At 51.1% G+C, this 22604-nt stretch overlaps 1 protein-coding gene and 1 long non-coding RNA gene across 2 annotated transcripts in view; one reads left to right on the top strand and one right to left on the bottom strand.

Annotated features, from left to right (window-relative positions):
* LOC307055697 overlaps positions 1-22604 on the bottom strand; it is a 27983-nt gene continuing 5379 nt past the window's right edge. The window contains exons 2-3 of the long non-coding RNA XR_013810979.1: positions 20005-20033; positions 1-251 (exon numbers count right to left, since the gene is read on the bottom strand). This is a non-coding gene — a long non-coding RNA (uncharacterized lncRNA). The remainder of the gene's footprint in view (positions 252-20004; positions 20034-22604) is intronic.
* The window catches only part of DCHS1 (dachsous cadherin-related 1), a gene marked incomplete at its 3' end in the record, with an annotated part of 20004 nt that continues 14233 nt past the window's right edge, over positions 16834-22604 (top strand). The window contains exon 1 of the mRNA XM_079707879.1: positions 16834-18639. Coding sequence (XP_079564005.1) covers positions 16849-18639 — 1791 coding nt within the window. The 5' untranslated portion in view covers positions 16834-16848. The remainder of the gene's footprint in view (positions 18640-22604) is intronic.

Genomic DNA, 22604 nt, shown 5'->3' with positions numbered 1-22604 from the left:
TATTGATTTTTAAATATTGCTTTCTTTCCATTCTCATAATTCCATAAACAAGTTAATGCATACTTTTAACTTTTTCAGCCATCTTACCTATTTTCCAGAACAGATGATCTTCTCTTCAGTCTAAGTGGAGAATTTCAGAGAGGACACAGCACAATTTGAATCCATTTGTGATGCAGTCATTGGAAACTGTATCCCAAGTCACAGGTCCCACATTTGCATCACTCTAGGGCAGCTGGTGTTTGGCATGCATCCTGCAAGAATATATTCATGACCTCTAAAAATCACTTACTGTTTTGCCTTTTAAAAATAACTTTTTAATTGTTAATTTTTTACTGAAGTATAATATTCATACAGAAAATGGCCTAAGTCATAAGTGTTTGGCTCAATGAATTGTCACAAAGTAAAACATCCATATAACATCACTCAGGTCAAGAAACAGGATATTTCCAGCAGCCTAGAAGCCCCTCCCAAGTACTACAGTATTACTTTTAAAGGCACTTTTTATAAAGCATACTTAGAAACATTCACCACATGCAGTTGTGAGACTATTACCAGGAATAGCTATCAAAGCTGTGACTATTGATTCTGTGGGAAATGACCTATACAGGCATCCAAAATAGCATAGTTGAGGACATTTCAGGTTAATGGGTCATGCCCAAACAGTAAAAATGGTTAGCATTTATGGAGCACTTACTATGTGCCAGGTACGAAGTACTTTATATATATTAAATAATTTAACCCTTAGCCCCACTTTATAGATGAGAAAACTGAGGCAGAGACAGGCTAAGTAACTTTTTAAAAGCCACACAGCTTGTAAATGGCAGGGTCTGGACCCCAAGCCAGGCAGTCTGGCCCCAGAGTCCACAAGCTTAGTCACCATACCATACTGCTCTATCCAGTGGTTTGTTGTTCAAAATAAAGTAAATGAGAGCAAACCCTGTAATATGAGAGACTTTGTAAGGACTCAAATATAAGGTTACTCCCTCTTTCCTTGGGATGATTTTAGAAAAACAAAACAGCAAAAACCTCACCCTATATTCAAGCTTATACAGTATTTGCAGATGACTCCCAAATATTTATGTCCATCCCAGACCACTCTTCTAAGCTGCAGACCTACCTACCCGACAGGCACTTCAAAGTTAGCAGCCCAAATCGAAAGTCATCATCTTTCTAAATCAGCCTCTTGCAAGCGACTCCTGCTCCTTTTGTCCAAAACAGTGAATGTCACCACCATCCACCCAGCTGCCCAAGCCAGAAACCTGGATGTTATCAAGGATTCCAGCCTCTTCTTCACTCCTCTATTTCAAAATCACACTCCCTTCTGCTTTAACTGAAAGTGTGTTCTCTCACCCCAGAAGTTCCTGATTTCTTTGTACCATTTGCACGTCTCAAGTCAGAATACCTTTGGACTCACAGCCTATACTCAGTCACAGGAAGGACAGAAGAGGAGGGATCAAAACTCTTCCAGTTCTTTAATACTGTCTGACTCCATCTGATTTACTTCTTTCCATTTTCTCTGCCAGTTGGCCCCTCAAGCCCCTTCCCACCTCCTTGCCTAGTTTCCATCTCGCTTTCCTTTTCTGAGGAGTATACCCTGAGTGAGACCACCGTCCCTAAATCTCCTCGTTCCAATACCCTCCACCTGGAGCCTCAACTTTGGGATGAAAGAGGAAGTGAGGGAAGGAGAACTAATAAAGCGCATGGGTTAAACAGAAGTGACCAGGAGGAGAGAATGGAGAGATTAATATGGAAGAAGAGGATGAGGAAAGCGGGATGACAGAAGGAAACTGGGAGGGAAAGCCATGTGGGGAAGAGACAGGGAGAAAGGGACAGTGAGAAGGGGTTGGGAGAAAAGAGTTGAAGAGAAGAGGTGGGGAGACAGGGAAAGGAGAAGGGCAGGCAAAGAACATGGGGAGAACTGGTGTGGAGAAGAGGCTGAGGAGAAAGGATCGAGAAGGGATGGGGACAAGGGGCTGGAGAGGAAAGGATGGGAGATGGGGCGAGAAGAAGAGGGTAGGGAGAAGGGAGAGGGGAATGGAGAGAAAAGGGTTGGGAGGGAGAATAGGGCAGTGAGGGAGAAGAGGGGACAGTGGAGGAATGGGGTTAGGAAAGAAGATGGAAGAGCAGGACGAGAAGGAGAAGGGGACGAGGAGAGAGGATGCAGAGAACGGGATGGAAGAAGGGGACAGGGCGCTTGGACCAGGAGAAGGGAAGAGAACGGGGACGCGGGAACCGCGCAGCGCTGGGGCTGGATCCGGCCGGGGACTGGGGCCGGGAAGTCTAGGGGCGGAGGGAGGACTGGCGGGCGCTAGGGGGGCAGCGGCGCGGAGCGCGGGTGGGGGCGGGGGCGGGGGCTCGCGGGCGGAGGGGCGGGGGCTCGGGTTACCGCGCGGAGGGCGGGGGAGGGGAGGGGAGGGGGCGCGGGGCCGCGGCGGCGAATCTCGCTTCCTCCTCGGGGCGGCTGTGGAGGAGGCGGCGCCCCGGCGGCGGCGACGGCGGCGGCGGACGGACCGATCGACGGGCGGGTGCTCGCGAACCGACGGCCGGCCGCTCGCCCGGAGCTGCTCGCTGGCCGGGAGACAGCGGTGGCGGACGATGCGCGGCCCCAGGCCCCGCGCTGGCGGGCGCTGCCCAGGGGGCTGACCGCGCCGGACGGCGCCCCAGGACCGGGCAAGGGAGCCCGCGCCGCGCGGAGGTCAGTGCCCACGGCCGCCCGGCCCGTCCGGCCGCACCCGCCGGGCCGCCGGCCTCTCCTGGGCGGCGGTGGCGGCGACGGAGCCGGGGGCTTTGTTCTGAGCCGGAGACAATGGGGGAGGGGGGGGCCTGGGCCTGCGGGACGAGGACGAGCGTGAACGTGAGCGTGGGGGCAGGGCCTGGGGGTCTTTGTGTGCGTGTGTCATCGAGTCGGATGTGTGGCGGCGTGAGTGTGCCGGGGGTGTGGGCAGGGTGTGTGTGTGCTCCTCCGAATGTGAATGTGAGCGCTAGTGCATCGCCTAGTGTGAGTCAGTGCGTGTCACTGGGGAGTTGTGTGTGTGTGTGTGTTTGGCCGTGTGTACGTGCGTGTCACTCCAAGGGTGTGTGGGTCAGAGTGAGTATGTGTCTGGTGAGCCAGTCCCTGTGAGGGAGTGTGTGTGTGTGTGTGTGTGTGCGCGCGCGCGCGTGTGTGTGTGTGTGTGTGTGTGTGTTGCCTGCCTCTGTGGGAGCCATGTGTCAGAATGTGGAGGATGGGTGTATGACAGAGACAAACTGAGACAGAAACAAAGAAACTGAGGGGGGAGAAGTAAAGAGAAACAGAGGAGAGACAGGCGAAGCCCGAACTGGAGGTCTGTCACCCAGACTGGTGTTGAGTTTGTGTCCAGGATGCCTAGATGGGAATCCTGTGCAGGGGACGGAGGGAGGTCACTGCGGGCCTGGTCCCACGTGGAGGGGGTGGGGAAATGGAGGTCTAGAAGTACAATGAGCTCAGTGTGGCGTGGGCCGGGCTCACAGCCATGGGGTCATAGGCCAGAAAAATATTGTTGCTTATGTCAACTCCTCAAATACCCACAGGGGACACAGTTGCAGGCAGCACACATCCACAAGAGATGCCTTCACAGCCATCACACACCCCCCGGAAGCACTGTCAGAGCCAATACACATTTACAGAGGGTGCTCTCAGAACAGCATACACCCACGACAGAAATGGTGCAGCCAACACATTCCCACAGGATCATTGTCAAGGCCACCACAAACCATGGGAGACACCGTTGCTGCCAGCACCTTTCTGGAGACACTGCCACAGCAATATACATCCAATGGTAACCCTGTCACAGCCAACCCATCATCTAGGTTATACTTCATCAGGACTGCCTGTACATAGCAGGTGTCTCAGAGACCTGACACTAACAGGAGGCTGTGTTGCAGTCACCCTTACCAACACCCGTTTGTATATCCCATAGGAAACACAGTTTTAGGTGTCTTGCACACACCAGACTGAGCTGTCCCAACTGCTGAATAAGCTCCCATTAACTTATGATACTCTCACACCATGGCTTCTTCTCACTCGTAGACTTTCCAGGCTTACCCTCTAGTTCCCTGAAAACTTGGGGACCTAGATCAGTCTTCCCCTCACCCTATACACTGCCATGGTTCCAAGTGTCCCTCCAAGTGTAGCCTCACAGTTTCTTGAGCTCTTTAGCTCCTGTTACCTTCTCCCCTCCCACGACCACTCTGTATAATTGGTCCATCTCTAAAATTCTGAACTCCTACATTCCACTCTGCCCACAGCCTCCAGTGTCCTTCCAGCTCCCGGATGCCCTTGCTCCCATTCCACTTACTCTTCAACCTCATAATGACTCCTTGCCCTTGACCTCTTTGCTTTGTCCTAATCTGCCCCTTTCTGGCTTTGTGCTCTCCTTCCAGTTTATACGCCCAGGACCATCACTTCACCCACTCCTTGGCCACTCTTTGTTCCATTTTATTGTTGTCCTTGAGACCACCCATCCCACAAAGTCTCAGCCCTAGCTGGAATGATTTCTCAACCACACCAAGTTATGCTTCTATAAATTCACGCTTCTATAAATTGCACCCTCAACTGGGCCCTCCATAAATAAATAGATGAAATTTTTTCTATTTTTTCACATCCCTTTACCTTACATCCCTCATTGTTTTCAGCAGATTAATTAGTCAACTCTCTGGATCATTTATTCTGCAAACACCTATTAAGCACCTACTCTGTGCCAGGCGGTGTGGTAGGTGGTAGCATTACAAGGGTGAACAAAATAGACATGGTCCTTGCCTGTGTGGAGCTTACAGGCTATGGGGTGAGCGCTGTACCATGGCAGCACGTAGCACGGAAACCTGAGCCCTTGTAGGGAGACCAGAAGAGGCTTTTGGAAGGAAGTGACATTTAAGCTTAAGCTTGATAGATACATAGGGAGTTTACCAAGCAAAGGAGAGGTGGAGGAGGGGTGGAGGTGAGGTGAAGTAGGTGGAAAATATGCCAAGCCTAGGGAGCAGCAATGGAAAGCCCACATGTAAGAAAGTATTGTATGTCTGAGGGAAAAAGCAATCCAGTGAGCCTGGCACTAGTAGCATGATGTGAGGGCGGGTCACAGAGTCTGAGAGAGGTAATGAAGGGTTAGTTAGGCCATGCAGTTCTTGCAGTTCTTGCAGGTCCATATGAAAGCTTATGGAAGCCAAGAATAATTGAAAATCACCGAATCATTTGAAGCTGTGGTGTGATATGATCAGATCTGTCTTATAAATACCACTCTGACAGCAGTGTGGTGACTGGAGGGAGGAGTCTGAAAAGAAAGGAATAGTTGGCTGTTGCAGGAACCCAGGAGGGGATAATGCTGGTCTGAACTGGAGAAGTGTCAGTAGAGGACGAGGAAGTAGAGTTTCAAGAATTCTTTAGGCAGTGGGGTCAGAAGGGCTCAGTGACAGAATGGATGTGGAGGCTGAAGGAAAGGGAGGAAGGAAGAGTAGACATGACAGACACACCTGGTCTGTCAGCCACTCGGAATATTGAGGCCATCCAGTTTGAATTCCTTCGGCTGTTGCAGATCCCACCCCCTTCGGCCTCACTTGACAAAGTACTCTGAGTCTTATCCATATGTCCAGTTTCTCCCTCTGTACCTATTCCTCCTGTGAGCACATGAAGAGCCTCCAGGCTCTCCTATCTTCTAGGTTATAATACCTCTCCAGGTATTAACCTTGTAATACCTGACTAGCTAAGACGCTCTCTCACTTTGCCTCACTGCCACATTTTGTGCAAGGGTCTTCCGCACAGAGCTGTTCCCACCTCCTCACTTCCCATTTACTCCTGTCCCATCCAGTGTAACTGCTGTCCCTAAGAGAACATGACCTCTCACCTGCCAAATTTAGGGGCTCTTTTCAAAAGTCCTCAACTGCTTGACCTCTTGGCGGGGTCCAACATTGTTGACTGTTTTTTTCTCTTTGAATCATTCTTACGCCTTTTGAGCCACTATTTTATTCTGTCAGTATTTAATGAGCTCACTGCTAGGTGGTGGGGATACTGTAATAGGAGACTATTCTATTCCTACCCTTGGCAAGGGAGACAGGCAAATAAACAGATAATACAGTAGGGTGGGATCTGTGCATCTCTCTTTCAGAGCACCTCCTGGCTGTTCCTTCTCAGTCTGTTTTGGGGGCTCCTTTGGGTGGCCCCTAAATGTTACTGTTTATTAGGGTTCTGGCTTGGACCTTCTTATTGTCTCACTGTATACACCCCTCTTGGTCATCTGTCTCATTCATTTCCAGGGCTTTAACTATCATCTGTATAAGCTGATGACTTCCAAATATCTATCTCTTCCAGACCTCTCTTCTGACCCCTAGACCTGCAGGTCTGCTTCCTACCTGACCTTAGAGTCCATAAGCCCCTTAACATGTCCAGACCTGATCTCATCATTCCTTCCTCCCCCAAACCACCATCCCCAGTCAGTTATCAAGCTACAAACCCAGAAATTAACCGTAGCCACTCCCTTCTCCACATGTCCCATAACCCAGAAAGTCATTGGGACCTGTTGGTTCTACTTCCTTTCCAGCTGTCTCTGATATCCCATCCCCTTTTATCCATGGCCTCAGCTACTGCCTTCACCGTCTTTTCACATGAATTACTCCAAGAGCCTCCTAACTTGTCTCCCTAGACGTCTACCTTTCCCTCTTCCAATCCAGTCTTCTCATTGCGGGAAGAGGAATCTCTCTAAAGTGCAAATCCAGCCACGGCATTCCCTGCTCAGCATTCTTTAGTGTTCTACCACTGTCTTGGATGAGATCTCTACTTTAAGGAGCCTTAGGAGGTCTGTCATGACCTGACTCCCCCAGCCTCCCCACCCTCTCCCATTTCCATAGCTCCCTCACATGGCAAGTTCCAGCCATACTGAATTCCTTGTAGTTCCCCAAAGACACTGCATTCTTCCATGCTTCTGGCCCTTTGCACATACTGCCTGAAAAGCCTTTTACTCCCTTTGTCTCCTGGCTGACCCCTTCCCATCCTCAGCTCTAGTCTCAAACCCTGTCTCTCCTGACCACCAGGCAAGCTTGGGACCCTCTTGTTATCACTGTTGTCATTACCTCTTCCCTTTCTGTCTCTCTGCCTGGGCTGGGATATCCTTAATGACAAGGTTGTATATTATTCACCTTCATGTCCCCGGCCCCCTCTACAGATGCTTGGCAATGAACAGATGAATGAATGAATGAGGCACCTCACAGCACCTCCCTCACCCTCATTCACTCTTCAGAAGACTGACCCCTGGTCTCAGCTGCCCACACAGCAGAGATATTTTCACACATGCCCACTTACCCACTAGAGACATTTCCACTCCCCTCCCGCACAAGTTGTCCTTCCTCACCCTACTGTCTCTCCTCTTCTCTCTCTTTCACCTGGACTTCTCTTTTCCTGGATCCTCTTCCTCTCCCCTATTGTACTTTATCTCCCTTTCATTCAGCTAGCAGATATTTAACAAACACCAGAAATTTGCAGATCCAAATCTACTGGGCCACGTGCCTGTTGGGGTTCTTGGAGGGAGTGGAAGACAAGGAAGCTGTGACATGCCATCAGGCCACAGGACCATAGTGCCTCTCCATCTGCCCTGCTCCACCAGGCCCCCTTCCCTGGAGGTGCCACGGGCTGCTCCTTCCTCTAACACCCACCCACATACACCACTCTGAGCCCTGCTACTCCTGGCACCCCCAGGCCCCTGCTCCTCCCTGTATCAGGTTCCCAGACACTTGTGCCCTCTTCTTCCTCTTCCTTTTGCCTGTCAGTGGTGATAGAAGCAAGACTGGACTCTCTGATGCCCCGGTACCTGCAAGCAAAAGCCCCTCCCATGGGTCCATGGTATTGGATCCCATCTTCTTCCTGGTTTCCTGCTGCCTGCCCCTTCCTTCAGCTCAGGTGTCAGTGTTTCCAGGTAATCCTCTGACTTCCGGGCATTTCAACCTCTGCCACTTAGGAGGGGCTTCTCAGTTCCCGTGTCCCCTAGTGAGAGGGCACCTCCTTCCAGCAGTCCATCTAGAACCCCCAGGCCTGAGTCAGGATGCCCCTCTGTGTTCGCTTAGCACAGTGGAGTGCCCTGTTGTTTATGTTTTTCTGTCTAAGCTGCTCCATGGAAGCAGGAGCCTAGAACACACTCTCAGAGCCTAGAACACACTGTCATATGCTTGGTGAGGAAGGAGGAAAGGGAGGAAAGGAAGGGGGCTACACCTCACACCTTCCAGCCTCACTGTTTACCACCTGGATGACCTTAGCTTCTCTGAGCTTCCCTTTCCTCAGTTGAATATGGAGGTAACAGCAAGAGAGTTGTTCTGAGGATTGAGAAAGAAAACAACTATTAAGTGCTCGACTCTTAACTTAGTTCATTTTACTTCCAAGATCTCAGTCCCTCTACTACTCTGTCCTTCTCCTCCACCTCTTGCTTCCCCAGACTCATTCTTCCCTCTATGTCTCCAGCTTCTCTGCTAGCTCCAGCCTCACTGGCCTCCTCTGCAGCCTGGACTCTACTTGTGGGAGTCAGATCTTAAGACCAGGTCCTTGCTGCTCACCCCACCACTGTAGCTCCCTCACCCTTCCCTGCCCATCCCTGCCCAGGCCTCCCTACCTGTGAACACCATGAAGGCAGGGACGCGATCTGTCCAGGTCACTGCTATGTCTCTAGTGCCTAGTATGGTGTTTGGCACATGGTAGGTCTTCAATAGGTACTTATTGAATAAATCTATTAGTGAATCATTTCACACACATGCCCTGGGCCCACCTCTCCTATTTTTTCCTTTGTCTCCTGGAGACCTCCAAGCATCCTCTGGTCACTTCCCCTCTAACCACCTGACCATGCCCACCTGACCCTCAACCTGGACTCATAACTGCCTCGTCACTGATCACCTCCTACTCTGACCCACCTTGCATATACTGCTGGAGTTACTCTCCTACGCACAGCTCTGCTCAGGCTCCTTGCCTGTTCGGTTGCCTGGCCATTTACATGAACGTTTATCAGGCTGTTCCAAGCCCTCCAGCAGAGAAGCAATATTGTGGAAGAGAAAGCACTAGCTTTGGAGTCCATCAGAGCTATGTTCCAGATGTTTCTCTGCTACCTAGTCTGAGCCTCAGTCTCCTCATCTGTGGAATAACACTTACCCCAGGGTTACTGTGAGTGTCTGGCACGCAATAGCAGCCAACATTTATTGAGCCTTCACTGTGTACCAGCCACTGTGCTAAGTTTTTTGTCATTCTTTCATTTAACTTTCATATCAACCATATAAAGTAGGCACTTTAATCCCCATTTTACGAAAGAAGAAACTTAGGTCTAGAAAGGTTGAACAGTTTTCCCAGGATTTCTCTATAAGTGGCGGAGTCAGAATTTGAACTCGAGTCTGTCAGACAGCAGAGCCCATCTTCTTAACCACTGTAATAATAGTTCATGCTTGTGTACTTATACAGGCATGTTTGTGTTCATGCTTACGTGTGCTGACTGTGTGCAACACACTATTCTAACTGCATATACACTGTAGTATTATTATTGTCCCTATTTTTTTTATATGGACCATTTTTTAAAAGTCTTTATTGAATTTGTTACAATACTGCTTCTGTTTTATGTTTTTCTGTTTTTTGGCCATGAGGCGTGTGGGATCCTAGCTCCTTGATCAGGGGTCAAACCCGCCCCCCCCCCTGCATTGGAAGGCGGAGTCCTAACCACTGGACCACCAGGGAAGTCCCTGTCCCTATTTTATAAATGAGGAAATGGAAGCACTGAGCATTTCAGTGGCTCACCCAAGATTACACAGCTAGCAAGTGAGAAGCTGGGGAGAAATCCCAGAGTTGGTTTGCCCCCAGAGTCCATGTCTTCAGCACTGTCTGGTCCTACCTCACCATGATACATTGCCTCCATTTTCTAGGAGTGCAGTAAGCATGTGTTGATGAATGAATCTATACTGACATCTGGTCTATGGCTAGTTGTTAGTTGATTCATTCTCTATCAGTTCCCATTGCAGGAGGCTTGCTCCCTTAGGACTCTCCTGAAATGATTCTCCCCAAGATCACTATGACCTCCTGACTGCTAAGACCAGTGGCCACTTCTCAGTCTTCATCTTTCTTGACCTTTCAGCAGCATTGGACACTATCGATCTCTCCGTCCTTGTTGAAATGCTCCCTCCTTTAACTTCTGAGCTACGGCCTCCTTCTCTTTCTCCTCCAAGAAGAATAGTGCTCTCCTCAGTCTGCCCCTTGAATGTGACTGTTCCCCAGGGCTCTGTCCTAGACTCTCTTTTCGCTCTACATGTCCTACCTGATGTATCTCCATACCCATGGCTATGAGTTACTCCTTGATTGGTCCAAATCCATCTCCAACCCAGACCTCTCTCCTAAGCTCCAGACCTGCAAATCCAACTGTGTTTGGGACACCTCCATGGGGAGACCTCAACAGGAACCCCCAAAATGGCTTCTCTTCTGTGGTGTCCTAATGGCACCACATTAGTAATCAGGCCAGAACCCTGGAGTCAGTCTAGAGCCCTTCCATTCCCTCACCCTTCCTGAAGGGTCGGTAGCCAAATCTTGTCAACTTCACCTCCTCACATCTTTCTTCTCTGTGTCCTCTCTGTCCCGCTACTGCTGACCTGGGTTACAAACACCGTGTCCTTGGTGTCCCTCCTCCCAGAGGTTCTCTTCTCCAGGCCTCCATTGTCTTCCTAGGTCTCTCCCCTGAAATGTCTTCCTCTCTTCATCTTTCCCTTCTCCATGAATCTCAAGCAGTATGGCGTGCATAGTCCTGGGATCAGATCAAGGCTGTGTTAACTCAGGACAGTTGTCTCACTCCGAGCCCCAGTTTCCTCCGTGGAAGGTGGGCTGCCTTCTTCACGCGGTTGTTACGATGATTAAATAAGGCACCGTCTATGAATTGCCAGCACACTAACAGTTCAGAAAAGAAACCTTCCCTCTGCCTTCTCTGCTCACATCCATCCCTGGCCTCTCCCTGAGGTGCCTAATGGGACCGGTCCTCAGGAGGGACAGAGCCAGGCCCGGGCACTGCCCTGGGCCACCCGTCCATGAGGTTGTCCCGGGGACATCCAAGGAAGCCAGCTTGTCAGCCTTCTCCTCCCTCCTCCCGTACTAACGCCTCTTCTCCTCTTTACCCCCTTCCACCCACTCCCCAGCCCTAGCTCCCGCCTTTATTTACCGCCCCCCACCTCTCCAGCCCAGCTGTTCCTGTCTCTGACTTGCCTCCCCTTTCTGTATGAACTCCACTCACTCTTTGCTTTGCCGACACACACTCCCTCTCCCTCAGTCTTGCTCCCCGTCATCCCCCATGAGAACTCTCGCCTCTCTTCCTCTCCCCTTTACGCCTGGCCCTGTATCTCCACCTCCCTTTGCTCACCAGAGCTACCCTCTTCTGCCTCCACTTCTGAGCCAATCTGCCTTTTGCAGCCCCCTCCTCACCCTGTTGTCTTTCTGGTCTCAGCCCCTCCCTGGCTCTGGGACAGGAAGTTGAGGGAGGAGACCTGTGAGGTGCCAGCTCCCCCAGCCGGCTTCCCCTCTGCACCTTGGGCCATTCCTCTGCTTCCTTCTGGAGCACCCTTTCCCTTATGGTCCCCCTACTACTCCCCCACAGCCCACCTCTTTCCTCTCCCATGTTCTCCCTGCTCCCAGGTCCTATAGACGCACAGACTGCTGGTGGGGGGGGGTGGATTGACATCACATTGCAGGCCCCAATCAACAGTCTCGCCCCTCCCCCTCCTAATGAGAACCAGCTGTGGTTCCAGAGGCCCAGATGTGGGGCTAGAGGGGGAGAGCAGGATGGAGCCAGAGGACAGAGTAACAGGACCGGGACAGGGTGAGGGCATGTAGCAAGGCAGAACTGGGTGGGGGAAGAGATGTGACCAATCTGGGGGGAGAAAGAAGACAAAGCTGGGTAGGAGGCAGGACAGATTGGGGAAAGAGACAAGATGGATGGCTTAGGCCAGGTCTGGGGGAAGGGATGGGACAAACCTGGAGAAGGAAAGAGACAGGAACAGAGAGGAGGAGCAAGTCTTGGGGAAGAAGCTGTGAGAAACAGTGGACAGATGGGGAGATGGTGCTGAGAAGAGAGTTGGAGAGAGACTGAGACAGTCTCGGGAGAGAGTCTGGAGTTCGAGTTTGGAACTAGAAGCCCTGGAGCAGGAAGTGATGAAGCTTAGTCCAGACAGGCCCCAGGGACCTCGAGGTCACAGCTGCAGCCGCAGAGCTGACCACGAGTGCCCCAACAGCGTGTGTGAGAGCATGCCGGCGTGTGGGTGCGTCTGCAAGTGTGTGCATGGACCTGCCAGCGTGAGTCTGGGGAGGGGTGAAAGTGGTTTGTCTGTGTCTGTGAGAGGGAGGGGGTGTGAGTGAGTGTGGCTGTGTGTATGTGTGCGTGTGTGTGTGCGCACGTGCCTGTCTGTGTGAGGCCCACAAGAAAGTGTCTTTCTGTGTGTATGTGTCTGTGTGGGCAAAAGCATGCCTGTGTGTGTTTCCATGTGTGCCTGCATGTGTGTGGGGGGTGGGGGAAGGTTCCAGGTGAATGAACATGCCCATCTGTGTGAGTGATAACATGCTCCTCTGTGAGGTTGGGTGTCTCTGTGTATGTTAGAGTAGCTCCTGTCTATGTGAGTGTGTGTGTTGAGTGTGCCTGTCTGCATGTGAGTCTGTGCATCTGTGTGCCTGGCTGTGTGTGGGTCTGTGACTTCGTGAGTAGGCACCTTTGTGCATCCACTGTGAGGGTGTATGGGGGAGTTTGCATTGAACAGGGACCCAGGAGGGCACCAGGGTCCACACGGGTTGGGAGAAGGGACATCTGCCTGGGCCTGAATCCCTCCTCCTCAAGGCTAATCATTCACCTGAGTTTTATCTCATACCATTCATACATCCTTTCATTCAGAAAATGTATTGATCATGTGCTATGTGCCATGCTCTGTGCTACACACAGAGGTGAATAAGATACAGTCCTGGCCCTCAAACAGCTGACATTCTGGGTTGGGGACAAAGAATCCTAACACAGAATGTAAGAAGTACATTGACCTCACTATCCATTATCCCCACTCTGCTTTCTCTCCACTGACTGATTAAATGAATAGGACCAGTTCCTAACCCTTGACTCCCTAACCCAGTCTCTAGGCCTAGATGCCTGCCCCGGCCACTGCGCCATCTCTCTACACACAGCCTCTCCCCTGTCTGAGTCAGGCCTGTGTTCACTCTGACCTTCTTGTTCTGAATTCCTCTGATCTGTTATTCCATGTGGAAGCTCCACAGACTTCACAGACTTGAGCCTTGGGGAGAGGGGTCTTAGTAAATCCTAGAACTCTGAAGCCAAGGATGGTGTTGGGAACCGAGGAGAGAGCATCTACCAAATGCCCAACTCTGAGCTCCTTGTTTCCATTGCCTGTAATTCTCCTAAAACCCCACAAAGTAGGCATTAACATGGCCATTATATAGATTAGGAAAGTAACGCTCAGATTGGACTCAAAGCCAGCTCAAACTCCAGAGTCCCAGCTCTTTTCATTGCCTCACACAGATGGGAGACATGGAGGTTGGAAGTGTAAGTAGAGGGTCAGAAACTCTCATCCCTTGGGAGGACAGGAAGTCCTAGAGCAGAGCAAATAAATCTAGAAAGACCAAAGGACACACTTCTGCAGCCATTTCTACAGCCACACTCCTGACCATGGTGCCTCAGGGGCGCAGGCTCACACGTGTTTGTGTGTGTTGTCTGAGGTGGCATGTCCAGGGACGTTTCTCCCTGTGTCAGTAGGTGAGGGTGGTGGTGTGCAGTTATGAGGTTCTGCACATTTGTTCAGCACTGATTGCCTGCTCTCGTGATACCTCTAGGAACTGCTGGAGAACCAGAAACTAACTAAGACCCTCAAGCTGCTGTCCTCAAGGAGCTTTCAGTGCGGTGTAGGGGGAGGGGTGTGATGGGCAGACACATGAACAAATCAGGGCTGCTGTGCAATTTATTGTCAGTGTGCATCAAAAGCAGTGAGAGCCCAGCAGGGGACACCATGGGCACTGCAGGGAGGTCAGAGAGATATCATAGAAGAGTCCACAGAAGACAGGATATTTGAATGGGATCTTGAAGTTTGAGTAGGGGATGGCCAATTGGACAGGACTTTTAAAGGATATCTCAGGACAAGAGCATGGTGCATACAAGGCAAAGAGTTGGGAAGGATCAGGTGATGGGTTTAGTGTTGGAATGCAGGGTGCAGTGGGGGAAGGTGAATGTGGGGCACAGTGGAGAGGTTGGCAGGGCTCAGGTCAGTAAGATATACTAAGGAGGTTGGGCTTTGTCTTGCGAAAAGAAGTTCTCTACCTAGTGTCCATGAACCCGTGAAACTGCAGACACAGTTTGGGTGTATGTGCATCTGCATTTTTTTGTCCGTAATGGGCAGCAGTTTTCTGCCGTCAGTAATGGCAAACCAGTGGAAGCCTTTTGTTGTGACTGGTTTGGTGAGAGTTGTGAGGATAGCTCTGGTCAGGTGGACATGGATCAGAGGGTCCAATCCAGGAGGCATGGGAACCAGTAAAGGGCTGTGGCAGGAATCGAAAAGAGGGATGACAGTGCTTGGACTGGGACAGCAGCAGTGTGAAAACATAGGAAAGGGCAGACTTGAGACATGTCTAGTTAAGATGGTCAGGTTTTGAAGACTAATTGGAAATCAGGACTGAAGAAAAGCAAGGAAAGCAAGGAGAGTTTCTGAGCGGTGGTGCTGTTCACAGGAAAGGGAATGGAGGAAGAAAATCAGGTTGAGGTGAAGGCTGGGAATACATTGTAAGGAAGTCCATTGTATGGATGGACATGTGTCTCCAGTGCTCTCCAGAGCTGGAGATTGCAAAGTCATCAGCAAATAGACGGTACATAAGATGATTGATACATTTGAATTGAAGGCATGGGAGTGGATAAGATCACCCAGGCAGTGTGGTCAGTGGGAAAACATGCGGCCCTGGACTGAGTCCTGAGGAGCACCAGTTTTTAAGGGCAGAGGAAGAACTTGCCCAAGGGACTGAAGAGTGGACATAGAAGTACAATGGAAGCAAGAGGTGGGGGGTCACCATGGGAGGCCAGGAGGGCTAGGCTTCAAGAAGCCAGTGATCAGTGTTTCAGTGTTCCAGAATGATCCAGCAAGAAGATAAAAAAGTGTCCATTGGATGTAGAGTATAGCGATGATTGGAAGCTTAGTGAAAGCAGCGTCACAGGAGAGGAAGACTCTCTGTGTAGATGGACGAGGGGGTGAGAGGTGAGGAATTGGAGGAAGTGAACAAACCTTTCTGAGAGGGCAACGTCTCCACGGATTCTGCTCTCACTCAGTCCTCAAAGGCCTTCCTGGGGCTTTAGGCCTCCTCCTTCTTGAACGTCAGCAGCATTTGAAGCCCTGGCTCCCTTAGCCACAGAGGCACCGCCCTTCCCTGGATTTCTTTCTCTGTCTCTCTCTCTGGCCAGTTAAGGCTGCCTTGGTCCAGCTGATGGTTCAGGCCCGAAATCTGCCCATCATCCGTGACTCCTCCCACTCCCTCATCCCCTGCCTCAAGCCATCATCAAGCCCTGCCTGTTCTACCTGCGAAATGTCCCGCAGAGCTATCCGCTTCTCCCCATTTTCATTGCTAACATTCATCCAATTCACCGTCAATTCACCCTCACCTGGACTCCCCCAAGTGTGTTATAAGGGCTGTCCTAAGATAACCTTCCCATCTATGTGATCCTTGTTTACAAAGGGGCAGCAATAGAGATCTTCACAAGACGTAAGTCATATTGCAGCACCCACTCTTAAGATGCTTTCATGGCTTCCATTTGTCCTCGGCATAAAGTCAGAATCATCAGCGTGGCCTACGAGCCCCTGCCCCATTTCATACCTTCTGCCCCAGCACTCTACACCTCACACACGCTGTGCTCTGCCTGCCCCGACACCCTCAGCGCTTTCTTGACTGCGGACTCTAAGCCTCCCATTCAGTTCCCTCTTCTGAATGTTCTTCTCTCGTTTCTGTATCCCCCTTCTCCACCCACCATTGTCTAGCAAACACCTACATTAAGTAGATCCTGACTTGAATGTGGCTTCCTCAGAGAAGCACCCCCTGACTCCCTGACTGTGGTAAGCCCCTCCTATATCTACGCCTTCACAGCTCCCGGCACTTCTCCCTCATCCCGTATCACACTTCTAATTACTTGTCCAATTCCTGGACTGTTTCCTTTATTCTCTGTGGTGTCTCCAGTGCCTCCACATAATAGGTGCTCAATCTCTTGTTGAATAGAGAGGGAAGTAGGGCTAAAGGTATATATATATATATATATATATAGAGAGAGAGAGAGAGAGAGAGAGAGAGACAGAGAGAGACAGAGAGAGACAGAGAGAGAAGAGAGAAAGAGAGAGAGACTTCAGCATAGTTAAATATTGGTAGAAGGCTCTGGCAGAGAGGACATTGTTGAGATTCGGGTGAGGTTGCCAAGCACATGATTATTGAGGTATTAATCCTGGATGAGAAGAAAAATGAGAAAGAATTGGCCACATGTTTAAGTCTACAGATGGAAGGAGGGGAGTCTGAAGGCATTTAGGTCTGAACAATAGGAAAAAACAATCTGCTGGGGGTTGGAGCGGGGACGGAAATCAGAGTGGGATGGGACCTGCCAGGTAAAGACTGGACTGGGTCCTGAGGAGCTTCCTGGGCCCCAGACGGCCCCAGCCTGGACGGTTGATTCCTCCCCCATCATGACCTTTTTGCTTCCGATTTTCTCCCAGGTCAGGAATCGTGAGCTGGAGCCAGGGTCCAAGTTAGATCTGATCCAAAGCCTGAGCTCAAGCTGGGCCCGGAGCCTGGCCTGGAGCTGGAGCCCAAGCCACAACTGGATTGCCCCTGCCATGCAGAAGGAGCGGGGCATTGCACCTTCTTGCCCAGGCATGCAGAGCCCCAGGCCCCTACCCCTGCTGTCATTGCTGCTGCTGCTGCTCCTGGGTGCGGGGGTGCCAGGCGCCTGGGGTCAGGCTGGGAGCTTGGACCTGCAGATTGATGAGGAGCAGCCAGCGGGCACACTGATCGGGGACATCAGTGCAGGGCTTCCAGCAGGCACGGCAGCACCTCCCATGTACTTCATCTCCGCCCAGGAGGGCAGCGGTGTGGGCACAGACCTGGCCATTGACGAACACAGTGGGGTGGTCCGTACAGCCCGAGTCTTGGACCGCGAGCGGCGGGATCGCTACCGCTTCACTGCAGTCACTCCTGATGGCGCCACCGTGGAAGTTACCGTGCGAGTGGCTGACATCAATGACCACGCTCCAGCCTTCCCACAGGCTCGAGCTGTCCTGCAGATACCTGAGCATACAGCTCTTGGCACCCGCTACCCACTGGAGCCTGCTCGTGATGCAGATGCTGGCCGCCTAGGAACCCAGGGCTATGCGCTGTCTGGTGATGGGGCTGGAGAGACCTTCCGGCTGGAGACACGTCCTGGTCCAGATGGGGCCCCTGTGCCTGAGCTGGTAGTTACCGGGGAGCTGGACCGAGAGAACCGCTCACACTACATGCTGCAACTGGAGGCCTACGACGGTGGTTCACCACCCCGGAGGGCCCAGGCCCTACTGGATGTGACATTGCTGGACATCAATGACCATGCCCCAGCTTTCAATCAGAGCCGCTACCACGCTGCGGTGTCCGAGAGCCTGGCCCCCGGCAGTCCTGTTTTGCAGGTGTATGCCTCTGATGCTGATGCCGGTGCCAATGGGGCTGTAACTTATGAGATCAACCGGAGGCAGAGCGAGGGTGACGGACCCTTCTCCATCGACGCACACACGGGGCTGCTGCGGCTGGAGCGGCCACTGGACTTCGAGCAACGGCGGGTCCATGAACTGGTGGTACAGGCACGGGATGGAGGGGCTCACCCTGAGCTGGGCTCGGCCTTTGTGACTGTGCACGTGCGAGATGCCAATGACAATCAGCCCTCTATGACTGTCATCTTCCTGAGTGCGGATGGCTCCCCCCGAGTGTCTGAGGCTGCCCCCCCTGGCCAGCTTGTTGCTCGAATCTCTGTGTCAGACCCAGATGATGGTGACTTTGCCCATGTCAATGTGTCCCTGGAGGGGGGAGAGGGCCACTTTGCGCTCAGCACCCAGGACAGCGTCATCTACCTGGTGTGCGTGGCTCGGCAGCTGGATCGAGAGGAAAGGGATGCCTATAACTTGCGAGTTACTGCCACAGACTCAGGCTCACCCCCCCTGCGAGCTGAGGCTGCCTTTGTGCTGCATGTCACTGATGTCAACGACAACGCCCCTGCCTTTGACCGCCAGCTCTACCGACCCGAGCCCCTGCCTGAGGTTGCGCTGCCTGGCAGCTTCGTGGTGCGAGTGATGGCCCGGGATCCTGACCAGGGCACCAACGGTCAGGTCACCTATAGCCTGGCCCCAGGTGCCCACACCCGCTGGTTCTCCATCGACCCCACTTCAGGCATCATCACCACAGCTGCTTCACTGGACTATGAGTTGGAACCACAGCCACAGCTAATTGTGGTGGCCACAGATGGGGGCTTGCCCCCTCTCACCTCCTCTGCCACAGTGAGTGTGGCCTTGCAGGATGTGAACGATAATGAGCCGCAGTTCCAGAGGACTTTCTACAATGCCTCCTTGCCTGAGGGCACCCAGCCCGGAACCTGCTTCCTGCAGGTGGGTAAGCCCCCCGCACACAGCAGGATGATTCTGTGGGCAGGAGTGGATCAGAGGGTCACAGGGGACCTCAGAGCAGGAACCAAGTCTTGCAGGTGCCATCTGTTGATGGTGACATATGCCAGAGGGTTCGGTCCTACTCGGTGAGCTCCACAGTCTGTGCAGAGGGTGAGGATTAACGAGAAGATGAGAAAGCAGGGTACAAGAGCTGGGCCAGGTAATCTCGGCAGTTGAGAGAATTAAGATTGGATATAGAGAAAATGTGTCTTGTGGTGGCAGGAAATGAGAGAGGACTCTTTAAAGTTTCAAAGTTGTTCTGCAGGGCAGAGATGGAGATTCTGCACACCCGTGTGGTTCCTGTTCCCCAAGGGAGATGCCAGCATTTACAGAGCTCTCCAACCCTAGTCTAGTGCTGAGGTGTCCTGGAATACACCCCCATCCCTGCCCTTGGAACTGAGCCTTGATGGGACACTTGGGCTCAGGCACGAGGATGAGAGACAACAAGAAGTATCCAGTGAGATCCCAATGTCCAGAGTAGGAAGACCTCAGAGGAAAAGGCAGGAGCCCTGGACAGGCTGTGGGAGCCACAGACTTCCTGCAAGTCAGGCTTGGAGGAGGTGGTGGAGCATGAAACTGGAGAGGCAGGCTGAGGCCAAATTGCAGAAGTCCTTGGACACCAAGCCATGAAGGGTTAGGACTTTACTTGGAAGGCAAAAGAGGTCACTGAACTTCTTTGAGGCAGAAAAGGCATAATCAGATTTGTTTTTGTTTTTTTTTTCAAGACTTTATGTTTTGGGGGCAGTCTTAGATTCATAGCAATATTGAGTGGAGGGTACAGATTTCTCATATACCCCATGCCCCCACTCATAGCCTCACACATTATCAACATCCCACACCAGAGTGGTACATTTGTTACAACAGATGAACCTACATTGACACATCATTGTCACCCAAGTCCATAGTTTACATTAGGGTTCACTCTTGGTGTTGTACATTCTATGGGTTTGGACAAAAGTATAAAGTATATGTATAACTGACATATATAATGACATACACTATAGTATTATAGAGAGCAGTTTCACTGCCCTAAAAATCCTCTGTTCTCTACCTATTCATCCCTCCCTCCTCACTACAGATTGTTTGTTTGTTTGTTTTTTGGCCGTGCCACACAGCATATGGGATCTTAGTTCCCGACCAGGGATCAAACCCGTGCTCCCTGCATGGAAGCGCACAGTCTTAACTACTGGGACCGCCAGGGAAGTCCCATTTTTGTATATATATATATTTTTTTTGGAAGCTAACTTGCTTTAAGGGTGAAAGAGAGATTAGATCAATGGTAAGTGATACATTCAAAAATTAACTTACCCACTGTAAGCCTGGCACTCTGCTGGGCCCTGAGAACAAAGAAAGGAAACAGTCTTATTCCCAGGCTGGTCCCAGTCTAGGCAAGGAGACACACCAGTAACTAGTAATGCATCAGGCTGCATATGAGGTGCTGTGGAAGCCTAGAGGCAGACCTTTGCAGAAGCAATGAGACTTTGCCAAGTGAATAACATGGGGTATGAGGACAGGGACTCCAAAGCCACAGAAGGAGCTACAGAACATCATGATGTGTTCATGGAACTGCACTGTTCAAGTTGGCCTCGACTGTGCTGATGAGAAAGAGTTATGGGGAGATGAAACAAGCGAGTAGACAGGGACCAGCTGACAAGCTTTGACTTTATTTTAAAAATCATAGGGAGCCATTGAGAGGCTCTAGGCAAATCTGATATGTCTTTTGGAAAGATTGCTTTGGCTGCCCCATGGAATATGGATGCAGGAGAGGAGACCAGACGCAGGGTGGTCTCTTAGGAGATTCGTGCTTGAAGTCTTTATGTCTCAGAAGTCCACCAGATCCCTGAGCATCTTCTAGGAGCTGCCTGTTGGCCTAGACTTTCAGGCCAGTGCCTAGGCCTGGCTGACCTCCTGTCTGGCCAGACGCTGGGTACTTGCCTGCCTACTGCTGTCCAGCTCCCACCCACTCTCCCATGTGTTTACTTTCCCTCTTGGCCCAGGACCAGTGGGCTGTGGCTTCCAAACATCTTCCCTCCTCACTAATGCCTGAAGCAAGAGGGCATCTCTCCAGGTGGTTTCCTGGAGTTTTTACTAGTAGTAATCATAGGGAAGCAGGGGTAAAAATGACCGTTGGGTGTTCATAACTGTTACAAGAAGTCATAATATTTGATTCATTCAGTATTCATTTATCAAGTATCTGCCATGTGCCTGTCATTGTATTAGGGACACAGAACACAGTAATAACTGAGTAACCCCTACCTAATTCATGGAGTTTATAGTCTAGAGGTGAGATTCATATGCAGAGAAACAGTTTTATTCCAATAAATAAAAACTTCTATATGGGGATATTCATGAGGTACAGATAGGCAGTTCGAACGTTTTCTCAAAAGAAAGGACCTTTGAGCTGAGACTTAAAAGATGAGCAGGAGCAGATGAGGGGACGAAATAAGGGAAGGGTTGAAGCAGAGGTGACACGCAGAGACAAGTGGAAGAGCTTGACTTGTCTGACTCGTTCAAGGGCCTACAAGTGGCTCGGTATCTCTGGAGTTTAAGGTGTGAGATGAAAGAGTGGGAGATGAGACTGCAGGAGGCCAGACAGTGAGGAGTCAAGCCAAGCCGAGGAGTTTGAGCATTTTTCTTTGGGGGACACTGAAGATATTTGAGTAGAGGAATAATATAATATTTGTTTTCTCAAAAGATGCTTTTGTTAGTTAGTGTAGAGCAGTGGTTCACAACGGCTGGTGATTTTGCCCTCTGGAGGGGACATCTGGCAATGTTTAGAGACATTTTTGGTTGTCACAACTGGTGGGATCTATTGGTATCTAGTGGATAGAGATGCTGTCAACATCCCATAATGCATATGACAGCACCACAACAAAGATTTATCTGATCCAAAATGTCAGTCATGCCAAGGTTGAGAAGTCCTGGTATGGAGGACAGATCGGAGGGTCAGACGCCTATGAGAAGGGAGCTACAGTAGTCCAGGGGAGAGACGACTCAGGCCCAAGTCAGGACAGTGATAACGGTGATGGAGAGGAACAGACACATAGGAGGGATAATGAGGATTTACTTAGTCCCTGCCTGATTGATATGCCAAGAGAGGAAAGGGGAAGAACGGATTTCTGGCTCGAGCAACTGCGTGGATGGAGGAATCGTTAGAGAGAGGGGGGGTTGGAATTATCATGAGTTTAGTTTAGGACAGGTTGGATTTAAGGTGCCTGTGGGACGTCCAAGTGGAGATGTTGAGCAGGCATCTGGATGTACAAGTTTGGAGCCCAGAGGAGTGGTCTGGGTCAAAGTACAGATGATGGTCAAAGCCACAGCAGTGGAAGAGAAGGCCCTGAGAGTGTGCAGGATGAGAAGAGGCCAAGGAAAGATTCCAGAGAACAACACCGTATAACAGAGTAAGGAGAGGTGGAGGAAGGCTGGGAGTGGGGAAGCAGTGGGTGGGGAAGCAGGAGAGCACAGTGTCAAAGTGTCAAAGCAGGAGGGACACCTGGGAAGGAGGTCAGCATGGGGCAGATGAAGTAAGTTTGTGGTCTGCTGGGAATTTTAGAGAGTTCACAGATGAGGGTCTTTATTTTCTCCTTGCACTAGTGTATGTGATGAGAGCTAGGGGTGGGGTGGGGACAAGAGGAGAGAGATGAGGTTACAGCTTTCAGGCAGAGCTGGAAGCGGGAGCTGACCAAGGTTGGACTATGAAGCAAGGCTGAGAGCCTGCTGAAAATGGAGACTGCATTTGCACTAGGACCTCTGAACAGGGGCTGCACAGGCCAGAAAATTCACTTCTGCCTTGGTCATTTCCAGTCAACGGCCCCTGCGCCTTTTGGGGTCACTTCCTGACAACTTCTCTTGACCACTATTTATTGCTTTCTTCCTGCAGTGAGTCAGAGGGCAGAGGTCTTTAACAG

This window comes from Hyperoodon ampullatus, assembly GCF_949752795.1.
Source record: "Hyperoodon ampullatus genome assembly, chromosome: 7".
Lineage (NCBI taxonomy): Eukaryota > Metazoa > Chordata > Mammalia > Artiodactyla > Ziphiidae > Hyperoodon > Hyperoodon ampullatus.
This window is presented reverse-complemented; position numbering and strand designations above follow the sequence as displayed.